The sequence below is a fragment of the Callithrix jacchus genome, chromosome 15 (assembly GCF_049354715.1).
Source record: "Callithrix jacchus isolate 240 chromosome 15, calJac240_pri, whole genome shotgun sequence".
NCBI classification, from domain to species: domain Eukaryota; kingdom Metazoa; phylum Chordata; class Mammalia; order Primates; family Cebidae; genus Callithrix; species Callithrix jacchus.
Genome location: NC_133516.1, coordinates 100,405,726 through 100,421,942, shown reverse-complemented (window position 1 = coordinate 100,421,942; position 16,217 = coordinate 100,405,726). Strand labels below are relative to the sequence as shown.

Sequence of the window (16,217 nt, the reverse complement as noted above, 5' to 3'; positions counted from 1 at the left end):
GAACACTGACTAATACACAGGCATTCTCTAGTTTTTTTTTTTTTTTTGAGACGGAGTTTCACTGTTGTCACCCAGACTGGAGTGCAATGGCGCGATCTCGGCTCACCGCAACCTCCGCCTCCTGGGTTCAAGCAATTCTCCTGCCTCAGCCTCCTGAGTAGCTGGGACTACAGGTGTGCGCACCACCATACCCAGCTAATTTTTGTATTTTTACTAGAGACGGGGTTTCACCTTGTTGACCAGGATGGTCTCGATCTCTTGACCTCGTGATCCACCCACCTCGGCCTCCCAAAGTGCTGGGATTATAGGCGTGAGCCACCATGCGTGGCCTAGTTTTTTATTAAATGATTAAAGAATGAAACTTTGTGGTAGTAAAATGTATATTATTGTTGAAACACTGAAGATATATTTAGGTACAATCTCAAACTCATTTCCCACTGCAAAACCAAATGATTCATCATCTTTGTTTTGTTTGTTCAGATGTAATTTAAAAATCTATGTTTATATTTATTGGAAATGGATAGCAGTCAACTTAATAAGTTATAAGTTAGCCTTAAATTTCTCACTGAAAGCACCTTGGCCATAGGACAGGAAACGTGGAATAGCAAGAAGCTGTCAGTGTCCTTTTGGAGAAGAGATTGCTGAGGCCAAAGTCCTTCTAGTACCGCTTTTTGGCATTTGGTTTTTCTGATTTACTTGACACTCAAGAAGTGCTTAAGATTGTTTTAAGACCACATAAAATCAACTTAGGTTTTAGAGAAATGTTTCCATTTACTGTAAAAGTTCAAAATAAATCGTTACAGAGAACAACTAAAATAGAGAATAGAGAATGGAGAGAAATAGACTTCCGAAGACAAAAATTCCGTTTAGCTGTGAATTGGCGGGGGGCAACCTTAGCGATAGTAACGTTATCGCAGCACTTCTCAAACTGAGGCGGTCATCCATGAATACATGGAAAGGTACAGGATAAATGCAGTCCACTTTTCCCAATGGACAACTTTTCAGTTTTATTCAAAAAGATTATAAAATGTGCCTGTTCAGTGAGTCAAAACTAATATTTCATATTAAAACAAAAATCAACAGATTATGGAACAGAATGCAAAACTTGCAAAAAATTTTTATGAAACTGTGAAGGAAGTTTGCACTTGCAAATGAATGGCTTCCATTGGGTTCCCAGCCACTGTCTACTCTGTTATATAGGTTGAGGCTGCACTGCACTGTCCTCAGCAGTACACTTTTGCTGGAAAACATTTCAAAATCACGGTTTTGAAACAGATTGACTTAAGAAGGTGACAAGCACCAAAGAAAAGAGAATCAGCTCCCTTTGAGAGCTCCCTGCCCTTCTTTGAATGAAAAAACTCTCTCAAAGAAGAGGCAATAGAAAGTAGAAGCTATGAACAGAGTGGTTTAACGAGGCTACTCTTTTTTTGTTTTTGCTTTTGTTTTCCCATAAATGCCATCCTTTTGGTAAATGTTATTACTACAGCCTTATTTTTTTAGTTTTGTTTTCCAGAACTACTATTTATTGAGAATGTCTTGTTCCCAGTTTCAACACGAGTAATCGTAACTACTCTTCTCAACAACTTTGAGGCAGACATAATAAATAATATAGTAAACAGCACGGATATACCCTCAGGTCTCAAAAATCTATGGTTTTGGCACAATGCCATTCCAACTTCCACCATCTTCATCCTCCTGCTTTAACCAGGAAAACATTTACTGGGCAATAGACATGTCAAAAGTGAAGGTGTTCACACCCAAATAATACTGTGCTGCTGTTTTCAAAGCAATCCATGTTTCGTGAGCCTGCAAGAAAAGGAAACACGTCATGATCTCTGAGTATGTAGAACACATCTTGCATCCGTTATTCTGATTATCATACAGAGATTCCTAAAAGATGAGAAAAATATAATGGAAGAATTGTACCAAATAGAGTTTGGTTTTCATACCTTTAATTATCTGTTTATTTCAATGCTCAAATGTTTTGCAATGTTTGTGGGGCCACAGTATAAACTAGCATAGTAGAGTCTTGTTACATTACATAGTGCCTGTTAGTTGGTACAAAACTCTTCTACAAGTAGAGGTAGGAGTGTACCTGAAAATGTCAGCATTCTATAAAGAAGACACAGTCTACCAGCCTATTCATTATTTAATTGACCAAATAAACAAATGTCTTGTTTTAACAATGCTAAATGATACCTACTGGACAAAACAGCCATAAAACTAGATGCATTATTCAGCTAGTAGTTTTCACCAGCAATGGCTGAACAAGCAGATCCTGGTAGACCTGTTAAGACCCAGTCATGTGGAGTAAGGGCAGGGTCAAGGCCCATGAAAACAAGACATTCAACTTCTGACGACGTTATACAATCCTCATGCCTGATGATAATCAGAGCCTGAGATATGTGGAAAGAAAGAAAGAATAAGTGAAGGAACTCATTCATTCATTCATTCATTGTACAGCTTTGTTTCCTAAATTGCTAAATTGTAAGAGGGAGATCGAATAATAGAAATCCTCAGATAATTCCGCAATTTCATTTGGCCTGGAGTTTGAACATCATCTTCTATCAGAAAAGTAAACATAGAATAAAAAAGGCCAGTGCGAGTTTCTTCTTTATTTCTCTTGCAGTGAGAATGCGAATGAATAGGAAAGTGTACAAAAGGCAAGCAAATGGGGGAACAACATGAAAGCCTTGAATAATTATCACGGAGGAAATTCAGCTACTGAACAACTGAAAGTGAACTAAAGTCTGGCCACTGTCCGTTCCTCCATCTACATAAACATGTAATAATGTATTAAGCTTTGACTATTTAACAGTCATTTTGCTAGTTTCTGAGAATAATTGCCGTGAAGGATAAGATACACACCCTATAGGCAGGTACGTTGGGTGGACAAAACAGGTAATTCCAATTGACATTTTGAGAGCTATCCACCTGTGAAACTGTGTGAAAACGGAGACACGGAAAGACAAATGTCACCCTGAGAAGGGAAAGGCTTCGGAGGGGACAGGACATTTGAGTTTAGTCTTTAAGCAAGAGGCAGAGTTTCCTAGGCAAAAACCACTTCATGGAGAGGAAAAAGCAGACATAGCTCAGTGTCTCGTGAGGAAAAATCAGGGCTAGGCTAGTGGGGTGGTTAATTAGTGGTCGGCTAATGCAATGACTACTTCAAAATATAAACGGCGAAGGACCATCTGTTTCTAATACAAATACCTGATTGGCCAGTGTGTTTTTCCATACATTTGAGCTGTGATCTGGGTCCCAGAAATCAGGCAAATTTACATGTCTTTTGAGACGTAGGAACTGGTTTGCAGGGTCCTCCAACAAAAATGGTGCTCCCAACGCGCCTGCAATTCAGAGTCCAAACGCACAGCATCTTTTAGCGCAATCATTTACATCTCAATGTTTCCTCTTTAAGAGACACTGCTGTGGTCTTCGCTAGGCTGGGGATCTGAGGAGAAAACTCTGGCAAAGCTAAGCTCTGAGCGAAACAGTTACTCCTTTGTCACCATTGTATGCTCGCCACTCAGTCTGACCTGCATTTAGTTCATCCTGGAAGCCAGTGCCATGTGGTGATCACAGCAGGATTTCAGAGCTTCCATATATGCGTTGGGACCTGGATTCAAATTTGAGCCCTATCACTTTTATGGGAAAGTTGCTCGATATCTTTGCACTTTAGTTTTCTTGCATGTTAAGGGGTATAATAATACACACACACTTGCTATAAGGACTGGATAAATCAATGGATATATACCATCTGTCAAACTAGACAGACAACTATCTCATTCTTGCTTTCCTAGCCCTCCAAAGTAGAACTGATCTTTTTGTTTGAACTAGACTGCTCCCAAATCTGACACTGTGGTTTAAATTGTTGGTACTGATCGATTCATCATCAAATCAAAACACCTTGTATTTTGCATCTCCTTCCGGCTCCAGGATTAAGAAAAAAAAAAGAAATGATAAATTTTAATATTCCAAACTTTTTAAAGATCTTGAAGTTTTAACAATCGGTTGTATTTTCATTCTCAAGTAAAACACGACTGTGTTCAGAATTATAACTTGAATCAATACAAAGGAAGAACACGTTTTCTCCTGACCTATAGGATAGGACAACAATACAATCTGTTCATTGTGATAAAGAAACATTTATTACAACATCTAATTGTGAGTAATGTTACATTAGGCACTTAACAACCTAATTATTAGCAGTCCTCTGTTGGCCAACCCTCTGTATGAACCTGGGTTACAGCAAGCTATATAGTATGAAAATTCGCCTCTATAGGACTTTCTATTTAGTTGGGATCCAGGGTCAAAGATAACAGACAAACTGAGGCAACACAGGATTTGATTGCACTAAAGGAATTTAGGAGAAGGTGTTTTTATTGAGCACCAAGACACTGGGGTACAAGTAGACGTTTTCACAGTCAAGGTAGTTGCTTCACCTGCTCCTTGAAGGAAAAATTAGATTTAGCTGGGTGGAAGAAGGGGAAACATTTTTTTAAATTGAAGCCAGAGGAATGATGTGTTTTACTATCTCAAAACAATAGAAGCGGCTAGATAGAAGAGTTTTATATAAAAAATAATAATATTAGTTAACATTTAAACTTAGAAGATATTGGTGACAGATCCCAGCATACCGTTCTGCTACTAGCTAATTCAGTTTAGCATAATCCAACAAGCATATCTATGGAAACCATCTTTTAAGGTGGCTCCCAAAGATCAGTACCTCCAGCTATTCATATTCTTGTGTAGTAATCTCCTCTTTCATTTAATAGGGCTGACCTAAGTAATCATAGGCTACTGTGGAATGACTATGTGCAATTTTTGTGGCTAGGACATAAAAGACATTACAACTTCTACCTTGACCCTCTTTTGGACCACTTGCTCTGAAAAAAAGTCAGCTGCCATGTTGTGAGGGCACTCAAGCATCCCTGAGGGAGAAGATCACATGACAAGGGAATGATGCCTCCCACCAACGGCCGGGTACGTGAGCCACCTGGGAACCTGATGGTTTTGCTCCAGTTGAGCCTTCAGATGACTGACATCTTTGCTGCATCATCATAAAAAATCCAGAGCCACAACCACTGAGCTAAGCCACTCCCAAATTCATGACGCTGCAACTGCAATAATGTTCGTTGTTTTAAGCTGTTAAGTTTTGGAAAAATTCGTTATACAGTAGCAGATAACTTACAGAATGCATTATACGCACTTACTGATGTTAAGGTAAATTGCTAATCACAAGAGCTGGGACTAAGTTGAGGCAAGTGAGACACTTAGGATAGGGTACAAAATACAAGGAACTCACTTTCAGGGTTATATAAATTTTGTGCCGTTAAGTTCTGCACTTCCCTCAGCCTAGTCCCTGTTTTGATTATCATCACTGCATGGAAAGATAAACAAAAATAACTCTTGCTAATCATTACTGCATGCAAAGATAGACAACAAATAACCCTTGCCATTAAATCATTCACATTATAGTCAGTTCATATATAGTTATAAGAAGACATGTTGTGATCAGACCATCCATAGTAGGAGCAATTAATTTTGATAATGTCATGGAGACCTCACAGAGAAATTCATTTTGAACTGGGCTTCAAAGATATGTGACATTTCAACAACGAGGATGAAGGAAGTGGAAGCAAAGCACATATATTCCAGGCTGAAGGAGACTGGAGACTTAAGGAATGGAGGAGCAAAGAAAGATTCAGGGTTGGTGACTTTCACTTTGCCAAAACGATTGAAAGGTAGGGTTGTAGTGTAGATGTGGTCAGAGGTAACAGTGGAAAGTAAGTTAGAGCTTGATTCTGTTCATAGCAGGGAGTTTGGACTTCACTTTAAATAGTTAATGATCATTTCTGAATAAGAAAATGATAGGAAGGACCAGATATACTTTTTAAAAACATTGTTTGTATTGTGGTAAAAAATACGTAACATAAAACATACCATTTGAACCAGCTTTGAGTGTTCAATTCAGTGGTATTAGGTACATTTACAATGTTTGTAACCAGCACCACTATCCATCTCCAGGACTATTTCATTGTCACAAACAGAAACTTTACTCTTTAAACAACTCCCCATCAACCTCTACCCAACTGCTGGTAACTGCTATTCTACTTTCTTTTCCTATGAATTTGCCTGTTCTAGGCACCACATGTAAGTGGAATCATACACTATGTCTGGCTTATTTCACGTAGCATAATGCCATCAAAGGTCTTCCATATTGTGACATCAGTATTTCATTCCTTTTTAAAACTGAATAACAACTTACGTATTTAATATGTATGTATCTATACCACATTTGTTTATTCATTCACAGATTTACTCTGAAAGACCCTTTTGTCAGTTGTGTAAGGACAGACAGTAAAAGAAAGAGAAGAGCAAGGGACATGAGATCAGAGTCTATTCAATAGTCCAGATGAGATATAAGGAGGGCCTGAATCTGGTGCAAGTGGGGTGGGAAGACAGGATTGATTTGAGGAAGATAGGAGGAAGGAGCCCACGTTCATTGGGCTGACCAGTGTGAACTAACCAGCTTTGATATTTTGCTTTTAGATGAAATGCACTAATGGGTCACTTTTCAGATTTCTTATCATTCTCTTTGAAGAAAAAGTGTTAGTAACAGTGTTACATATTTTGTGTATTACTATTCTGTTAATAAATCAGTGTTTTTTTCAAAACAAAATTAGTGGGTATGCAAAATAGGTCCAATTCCATCAGTAAACAGTAAGTAGCTCTAAGTGATGCTTAGGATGTTATTTATAGCTATAGAGTGAATCTGTAGTAATTGCTTAAAATAGTGTTACTTGATTTAAAAGTAAATGGTTTAAAAGTAAAACCAGAATTTTGTACCTTGGTCATCCTGGTGCCTTATATGATCACTAAGAAAAAAAAATGCTATTACATAAATCTTGGCAGAGAAGTATGCTTTAAAATATACACCATAGCTGTTTTAAGCTGTAACAATTCTGTCTTTTGTAAGTCTTTTTCCTTTTTGCTCCTGGAAAATGTTTGGCTGATACAATCTCCTTCTCCTCCATAGGACAAACCACTTACCTCAGCATTATAAGCCCAACAGGCATCCAATAAATCTTAATTGATGGTGATGATAACATCGCCCATGAGAGACACAGAAAGTAGTATTTATTATCCTACTTTACAAATTGAGAAAATTGACACGCAGAGATGAAATGACTTACTCAAGGTCATATAGTAAGTCAGTGGCAGGGCTGGAAATAAAAACGCAAGTAATATAGAAGGGCAGGCTATTATCCTCTCTGCCTGAGAAGTTTCTCCTCCCTTTTTCATTCTGCCTGATCAACCTTGAAAGTTAGTGAGAGCAAGACCACGGGTTTGCGTTGGTGAACCTGTACAATATTGCTGGCTCTTGAAAATGGAACCCTGACTTTTATCGCTTTGTTGAGTTTTAGATGAGTGTGTTTTTTTAAATGTAGGCAATACCAGCCAGGTTAATGCCGTTCTCAAACTTTATGATCATCAGTTATGAAAAAATATCTTTCTCTCTTCCTTTATAACTCCCCACACACACCCCTTTTTTCACCCCACATCATAGGCAACTTTAATAGGATCTGTAAATGTTTTGTCTACATATTTTGCAAATACCCTCTGAAGAAAATTCTGTACAGTAGAAACAGGGCAAACACTTCAGAGTATAAAGCAAACACTATTTGGGATCACAGCTCTCCTTACACAAGCAGAGAAGGATCGGAGACCCAGTCTTCTCTTGGCCTTGTCGGTAACCAGCTAGGTCACTGGGCACTTCTTATTCCTGCACTTCTCTTGGCCTTGTCGGTAACCAGCTAGGTCACTGGGCACTTCTTATTCCTGCACTTCTCTTGGCCTTGTCGGTAACCAGCTAGGTCACTGGGCACTTCTTATTCCTGCACTTCTCTTGGCCTTGTCGGTAACCAGCTAGGTCACTGGGCACTTCTTATTCCTGCACTTCTCTTGGCCTTGTCGGTAACCAGCTAGGTCACTGGGCACTTCTTATTCCTGCACTTCTCTTGGCCTTGTCGGTAACCAGCTAGGTCACTGGGCACTTCTTATTCCTGCACTTCTCTTGGCCTTGTCGGTAACCAGCTAGGTCACTGGGCACTTCTTATTCCTGCACTTCTCTTGGCCTTGTCGGTAACCAGCTAGGTCACTGGGCACTTCTTATTCCTGCACTTCTCTTGGCCTTGTCGGTAACCAGCTAGGTCACTGGGCACTTCTTATTCCTGCACTTCTCTTGGCCTTGTCGGTAACCAGCTAGGTCACTGGGCACTTCTTATTCCTGCACTTCTCTTGGCCTTGTCGGTAACCAGCTAGGTCACTGGGCACTTCTTATTCCTGCACTTCTCTTGGCCTTGTCGGTAACCAGCTAGGTCATTGGGCACTTCTTATTCCTGCACTTCCGTTTTCCGTTCTGTGAAAGAAATCTGGGTTATACAACCACTAAGGTCTCTTGCAGATCTAATCGTCTGATCTGGAATGTATTAATAAAAAATAGGTCATTAACCAAAAACTACTTTCTGTGCATGGTATCGTGTTACCGGAAGCACAGAGAATACGCTAAGTGGGCAAGGTTCCTACCACTTTCTTTTCTTTTATTTTGTTATATTTTACTATATCTGGCATTTCTCCCCAGGTTCCTACTACTTTCAAGGAACTTATCGAAAAATTTAGCACTGCAACAGTCAGAAATAAGTAAAAGACAGGTTAAAGTAGACTTACCCAATAGTTAAAGCAAAACAGATAAAAATGTATTCACATTATGAACAAAGTGGGGAGTGCCTGTCAGAGGCTAATGAGCAGTATGGGAATAACAAAAACTGCATCATTAGAAATGAAAGACTCTCTATGTTACTAACACCCTTGGAAAGCTGAAAAAATCCTTTCAACACAGTGGTTGGGGAAGAGACACTGTTCTAAATACTATACATGTAACCCTGAAATGATATGTGTGGATTGAAATGAAGGAACCTATATATAAAAAAGATTAGAGAGCCTAACGTAAAGTAAGATACAGAATTAAAGGGCAGAGTCCAGTGGCAGATTTCTGTTTTCTCTGCTGTAGAGGAAGCTCATTTTGAACAATCCCAGGCCCCTCCTCAGCCTTTGTGTGCTCTGCTCCTGGGAAGGGTCAGTGCCCCAGTTTATTTGTAAATCCAAGAGGTATAACTTGGCTGTGTCCAGCTCAGCTCTTTCTTCTTCTCTTGAGAGTAAACTGCCCTCCTAGGACACGCTCTGTTCTGGCTCTGCAACTTGAAATTGGTTATACATTTGACAAAATTAGGGGTCCAGACAAAATTAGGGGTCCTTTATGTGCTTATTCTAAGCTACATTGTCCAAATCAGCCCTTCTCAGGAATAAAGGAAATCGATTGCCTTCCATACTCATATTTCTTTATTTCTCAACTTGATCAAAACCAGGACAAAGATGAAGGGTGCTATTTGTTAGAGAGAGGTGAAGAAAGAGTAGCTTAGAGAACCCAATAGTCTGCTGTCTCAAAGCCTCACTAAAAAAGAGGGAAAAAAAAAACTCAGTACAGGGCATTCCGGGAGCTTGTCAATCCCAGATCGGCACAACTGTGAATTAGTTCCCACATGTAACCTTCAATGTCTGTATGTTTTTCAAATAAATAAAATGAGATTCAGTGGGGTCAGAAGACATAAAATATCTGGGCAGATCCACAGAATAGGCCTGCTACTACCTATTTCCTTAGAGTCTAGGTAATACTGATATCCGTGGTATTACCTGACACCTAGTACTGGAGATGGAGAGTAAGCACTACAGACTTGCCTTAAGTTCAAAGACATTTATGTATGGGTGAAAAGATATTTATGTATGGGATGGTGAAAATAAAGCGCTTCACACTCAGTGTAAGTAGATAATAATATTTCTTGTTTACTAATTTTTTTGGACTGCTGAGTCTCAGTTCTTGCCTTTAAAATATTTATTTTTTAGAAAAGATGAAATAACTGCCCAAAAAATTAGAAACACACGCAAATTAAGTACTGAATAAAGTACGAAAGAGGATCTAGAGAAAAGGATATATAACTGTCTTGGTAATGGTGTAAACATTTCAAAGATTTCTATCAATGTAGGATAAATTTTATGATTTTGTGAGAGACTAAAATACTCATATTTAGATTCATATTTTCTAAAACTTGAATATTCTCTGCATTAAGTAAGTAATTTTTTTTTTTTGAGACAGAGTCTTGCTTTGTTGCCCAGGCTGAAGTGCAGTGGCACATGATCTTGGTTCTCTACAACATCTGCCTCTTGGGTTCAAGTGATTCTCATGCCTCAGCCTCCTTAGTAGCTGGGATTACAGACATGCGCCACCATGCCTGGCAAATTTTATATTTTTAGTAGAGACCAGGTTTCTCCATGTCGGTCAGGCTGGTCTTGAACTCCTGTCCTCATGATTCACCCACCTCGGCCTCTCAAAGTGCTTGGATTATAGGCGTGAACCACAGCGCCCCACCAAGTAATTAAGTTTTGCACACAATGGCATAGTTATTTTCTTTCTTTCCCCCTTACCGTTGTCACTGATCCAAAAATGTGTGGTAGAAGACAGAAGAGTTAGGGTTAGTAGAATGTATTCTCTTACTTTGTTTGAATTTGTATAAAAATTGGTGAGAAAAGGAGAGACAGAGACGGATAATGGAAGAGAAGCAATTTGGGTTATGAGAGAAAAATGTGAAGAAAAAGCAGAGAATAGAAGGAAAGAGATGGAGAGAGGAATCAAGAATGAAACAATTTCAAGGAAAAGGAGAAAAATGAAGCGGGTTTACAAAAGACAAAAGGTGAAAAGCCACAGGGCAGATAAAGGAAGTAACACAACAAAAGGCAAAAAGGATGAAAGGAAATTGGAAAAAAATGGAGAGGGGTGCTGAAATGTGGATGGGCTTTCATATCCAAGTGTCCTGTTCAGAGGTCTGACAGGGGCCTGACACGGTGGTGCATGCCTGTAATCCCAGCACTTTGGGAGACCTAGGCGGGTGGATCACCTGAGGTTAGGAGTTCAAGACCAGCCTGGTCAATATGGTGAAACCCTGTCTCTACTAAAAACACAAAAATTAGCCGGGTGTGGTGGCATGCACCTGTAGTCCCTACTACTCAGGAGGCTGAGGCAGGAGAATTGCTCAAACCCGGGGAGTTGAGTTTGCAGTGAACTGAGATTGCACCACTGCATTCCAGCCTGGGTGACAGAGAGCAACTGTCTCAACACACAAAAACAAAACAAACAAACAAACAAACAAAAAAACAAAGGTCTAACAGGATGCTTTCTAAGTGACTTTTTAACTCAGGAACTTCCACTTTACTGGCATTACAATTGCTGAAACGTTGAGTACTGTGAAAAGTAAACAGGAAAGAGGATCCAAGATGGCCGAATAGGAACAGCTCTGGAGTGCAGTTCCCAGCAAGAGCAGCGCAGAGGGTGAGTGCTCACCACATTTCCAAACAAGTCTTCACTGCCCACAGACCAAGAGATTCCCGGGCTGAAAAAGGCCACAAGTTTTCAGCACAGGGGTTTCAGCTGGTGTAGGCTCAGCACAGAAACTCACACAAGTCTGGGAGGTTGTTTCCAGTGGCGCCTGGAATGCCTGGGAGACAGAGCCGTCTCTCCAACTGAAAGGGAGGGGGTTGAGACAGGGAGCCAGGTGATCTGGCTCTGTGGGTACCACCCACTTGAAACAAGCAATCTCAAACGCCCTGGATTGAGAGTTTCACAGCAAGTGCAGCTGGACTCAGGATGGTCCAGCTCAGCTGGGGGAAGGGCATCCCCCACTGCCCAGGCCATCTGCCACTACCAAGGCAGTTCACACAGTAGCTGCACAGAGCCTGTAGCAGCTCAGCAACACCTCTGCTGGCAGACTGTGACTAGACTACTCCGTGGGGGGCAGGGCATCTATGAAAAAAGGCAGCAGCAGCATGACAGGAACTTATAAATAAAGTTGACCTTCCTAAGATAGAACACCTGGGAAAAGAGGCAGTTATGAGTTCAGCTGCAGCAGACTTAAAGGTACCTGCCCAGCAGCTCTGTAGAGGACAACGGAGCTCCCACCACAGCATTTGAGCTCCTATAATGAACAGACTGTCTCCTCTAGCAACTCCTTGACCCCCATATACCGAAAGAGACACCTCATTAAGGAGAGCTCAGGCCAACATCTGGCGGGTACCCTTAAGGGACAAGGATAGCAAAGGAAGAAACCAGTGGCAACCCTTGCTGTTCTGAATGCCCCGCAGGTGATCCCCAGGCAAGCGGGGTCTGTAGTGGACCTCAGCAGTCCTGCAGCAGAGGGAACTGACTGTTAGAAGGAAAACCAAGAAGCAGAAAGAAATAGCTTCAACATCAACAAAAAGGACGTCCACTCAGAGACCTCATCCAAAAGTCACCCACTACAAAGACCACAGGTAGATAAAGCCACTAAGATGGGAAGAAACCAGAGCAAAAAGGATGAAAACATCAAAAAGTGAATGCTCCTCCTCCTTCAAGGGATCACAAGTCCTCACAAGCTAGGGTTCAAAGATGGATGGAGAATGAATCCGATGAATTGACAGAAACAGGCTTCAGAAGGTGGGTAATAACAAACTTCTCTGAGCTAAAAGAACATGTGCTAACCCAATGTAAAGAAACTAAGAACCTAGACAAAAGGTTAGATGAGATGCTAATGAGAATAAACAGCTTAGAGAATAATATAAACCATCTGATGGAGCTGAAAAAAACAGCATGAGAACTTTGCAAAGCATACACAAGTTTCAATAGCTGAATAGAACAAACAGAAGAAAGGATATTAGAGATTGAAGATCAACTCAATGAAATAAAATGAGAAGGCAAGAGTAGAGAGAAAAGAGTGAAAAGAAATGAACAAAGCCTCCAAAAATTATGGGATTATGTGAAAAGACCTAATCTCCGTTTGATAGGTGTACCTGAATATGACAGAGAGAATGAATCCAAGCTGGAAAACACTCTTCAGGATATCATCCATGAGAACTTCCCCAAACCAGCAAGGCAGGCCAATATTCAAGTCCAGGAAATACAGAGAACACCACAAAGATATTCCTCAAGAAGAGCAACCCCAAGGCGCATAATCATCAGATTCACCAGGCTTGAAATGAAGGAAAAAATGCTAAGAGCAGCCAGAGAGAAAGGTCTGGTTACCTACAAAGGGAAACCCATCAGACTCACAGCAGCTCTCTCTGCAGAAACCCTATAAGCCAGAAGAGAGTGGGGGCCAATATTCAATATCCTTAAAGAAAACAACTTTCAACCTAGAATTTCATATCTAGCCAAACTAAGCTTCATAAACAAAGGAGAAATAAAATCCTTTATGGACAAGCAATTGCTGAGAGATTTCATCACCCCCAGGCCTGCTTTTCAAGAGCTCCTGAAAGAAACACTAAACAAGGAAAGGAAAACCAGTACCGCCACTCCAAAAATGTACCAAATGGTAAAGACTATTGACACAATGAAGAAAATATGTCAACTAATGGGCAAAACAACCAGCTAGCATCAAAGTGGCAGGATTAAATTCACACATAACAATATTAACCTTAAATGTAAATGGACTAAATGTCCCAATCAAAAGACACAGACTGGCAAATTGGATAAAAAGTCAAGACCCATTGGTGTGCCACATTCCGGAAACGCATCTTATGTGCAAGGACACAAATAGGCTCAAAATAAAGGGATGGAGGAAGGTTTATCAAGCAAATGGAGAGAGAGAGAAAAAAAGCAGGAGTTGCAATCCTAGTCTCTGATAAAATGGACTTTAAACCAACACGGGTCAAAAGAGACAAAGAAGTGCATTACATAATGGTAAAAGGATCAGTGCATCAGGAAGAGCTAACGATCCTAAATATATACTCACCCAATACAGGAGCACCCAGGTACGTAAAGCAAATTTTTAATGACCTACAAAGAGACTTAGACTCCCACACAATAATAGTGGGAGACTTTAACACTCCACTGTCAATGTTAGACAGATCAACCAGACAGAAAATCAACAAGGATATCCAGGACTTGAACTCAGATCTGGACCAAGCGGACCTAATAGACATCTACAGAACTCTCCACCCCAAATCCACAGAACATACATTCTTCTCAGCACCACATCACACCTACTCTAAAATTGACCACATAATTGGAAGTAAATCACTCCTCAGCAAATGCAAAAGAACGGAAATCATAACAAACAGTCTCTCAGACCACAGTGCAATCAAATTAGAGCTCAGAATTAAGAAACTAACTCAGAACCGCACAGCTTCATGGAAACTGAACAACTGACTCCTGAATGTCGACTGGCTAAACAATGTTCTTACTTAGCAACAGTATCATGTTAATATATAATCAGGATCATTGAAATGATCACACACACACACAGAGTTAACATTAACATGTTCAAAACCACAGCATTCTACAATAGTTTGGTTTCCCCTGTGCTATAGAATGGGCCTATGGATAAAAAGTGTCTGTTTGTTTCTTTAAAAAGACAAAAGGTATTATCAACCCTATGGTTGTAAGAGACATGATAAAAAAGAAATAGGTTCTTACCAATAAGCAACGTTGAACACAGGGCTACTTGAAGCATTTTATAGGTCATGATCCTGTTTTTGGAGAAAAAAAAATTTATTAACTGGAAAAAAGCTTTAGGGTCTATCAGGTACTTTTCAGAAGTATAAAGCATTTGTTACATACCTGAAAGCCCTGGGAACGGAGACACAAGTCAGAGAGAGGCCTTCGCCTGAGATGGCTTTTTAATATACCGCTTGCCTTTTTACCCTTTGGACTTTTTGAACTGACTTTTTACAGGCTGTTTTTATATGAGTCATTTATTTGTTTACTAATTTTACCATCTACATAGATTAATGTAATGTTTAAAAAAAGGTGGGAAAACTGGATCGCTCATGTGTTGCTGGTGGAAATGTAAAGTTGTCCAGTCACTTTGTAAAACAGTTTAGTAGTTTCTTAAAAATTCAAGCTTGTAATTACTGTTCAACCCAGAAGTTGCACTACTGGCATTTGTTTCAGAGAAATAGAAACTTATGTTCACAAAAAAATCTATATGAGAATGTTCATAACAGCTTTGTTAGCAATAGGCAAAGACTGGAAACAAGCCAGATAGCATTCAACAACTGAATGTTAAAACGTGATATAGCTATGCCATGGCTTACAACCAGCAGCAATAATAATAACTATTAAAAATAATAATTATTGGCTGGGTGTGGTGGCTCATGCCTGTAATCCCAATACTTTGGGAAGCTGAAGCAGGTGGATCACTTGAGGTCAGGAGTTCGAGACCAGCCTGGCCAACATGCTGAAACCCTGTCTCTATTAAAAATACAAAAATTAGTTGGGGATGGTGGCATGTGCCTTTAATTCTAGCTACTTGGGAAGCTGAGGCAGGAGAATCTCTTGAATCTGGGAGGTGAAGTTTTCAGTGAGCTGAGATTGCACCACTGCACTGCCCAGCCTGGATGACAGAGTGAGACCCAGTCTCCAAAAAAAAAAAATAAAAATTATTATTATTATTATTATTAGAAAAACAAATGACCTCTAAGTTCAGTTTTGACAGAAACTACTGAGTTGCTGAGTCAATCTGGCAGCAAATCACCTGGCCTCTGGTACCTGCCTTGATCTGCCTTCAAAGCACGACTTTGAGCTACAATTTGCCCTAAAGGTTAATAAATTCCGGTTCCCAAAGTTCTTTGACGTCTTCACATAATGGTACTATGTAAGTTCTGTGCTTCTAAAAAAATTTAAGATTTTCTTAACAACTATTAATATTATTATTGATTTTTATCAATATTGTATACAACTTGGACGAATCTCAAGGGAATTATGATGAGTGAAAACAGCAAATTCCAAATGATTACATATTGTATAATTCCACTTATATATTTCCTTGAAAATGATGAACTTACAGAAATTAAGAATAGATTAGTGGTTGCCAAAATAGATTAGTGGATGAAAAGGGAGGTGCGTGTGGCTCATGAAAGGGCCATATGAGGAATCGTTGTGGTGATGAAACTGTTCTTTATCTTAGCTGTGGTGGTGGATATGTGAACATACACATGATCAAATTAAATGGGACTAAATACACATAGCACACACAGTCATCTCTCGGCATCTGCAGGAAACTGATACCCTCAGAATACCGAGATCCACTGATGCTTAAGTCCCTGATACAAAAAGATGTAGTAATTTCATA

The 16,217-nt window shown here is 39.8% G+C and overlaps 1 protein-coding gene across 1 annotated transcript; it reads right to left on the bottom strand.

The window, feature by feature from the left end:
* Positions 1 to 362: 362 nt before the first annotated feature.
* On the bottom strand, positions 363 to 14,616 carry C15H3orf85 (chromosome 15 C3orf85 homolog). The gene is made up of 3 exons (XM_035274420.2): positions 14,561 to 14,616; positions 3,214 to 3,347; positions 363 to 1,806 (listed from the first exon to the last, which is right to left on the bottom strand). The coding sequence occupies exons 1-3, from the start codon at positions 14,607 to 14,609 to the stop codon at positions 1,717 to 1,719; spliced, it is 273 nt and encodes a 90-aa protein (XP_035130311.1). The 5' UTR covers positions 14,610 to 14,616; the 3' UTR covers positions 363 to 1,716.
* Positions 14,617 to 16,217: the final 1,601 nt, after the last annotated feature.

What these genes read in the sequence shown, in the direction of transcription:
- C15H3orf85 (XM_035274420.2), bottom strand. Translation starts at nt 14,609, where the DNA reads ATGACCTATAAAATGCTTCAAGTAGCCCTGTGTTCAACGTTGCTTATT. An exon ending in GTGTTCAACGTTGCTTATTG is followed by an intron (nt 3,348 to 14,560) that starts GTAAGAACCTAT and finishes TCTGAATTGCAG; the next exon opens with GCGCGTTGGGAGCACCATTT. An exon ending in AAAACACACTGGCCAATCAG is followed by an intron (nt 1,807 to 3,213) that starts GTATTTGTATTA and finishes CTTTTCTTGCAG; the next exon opens with GCTCACGAAACATGGATTGC.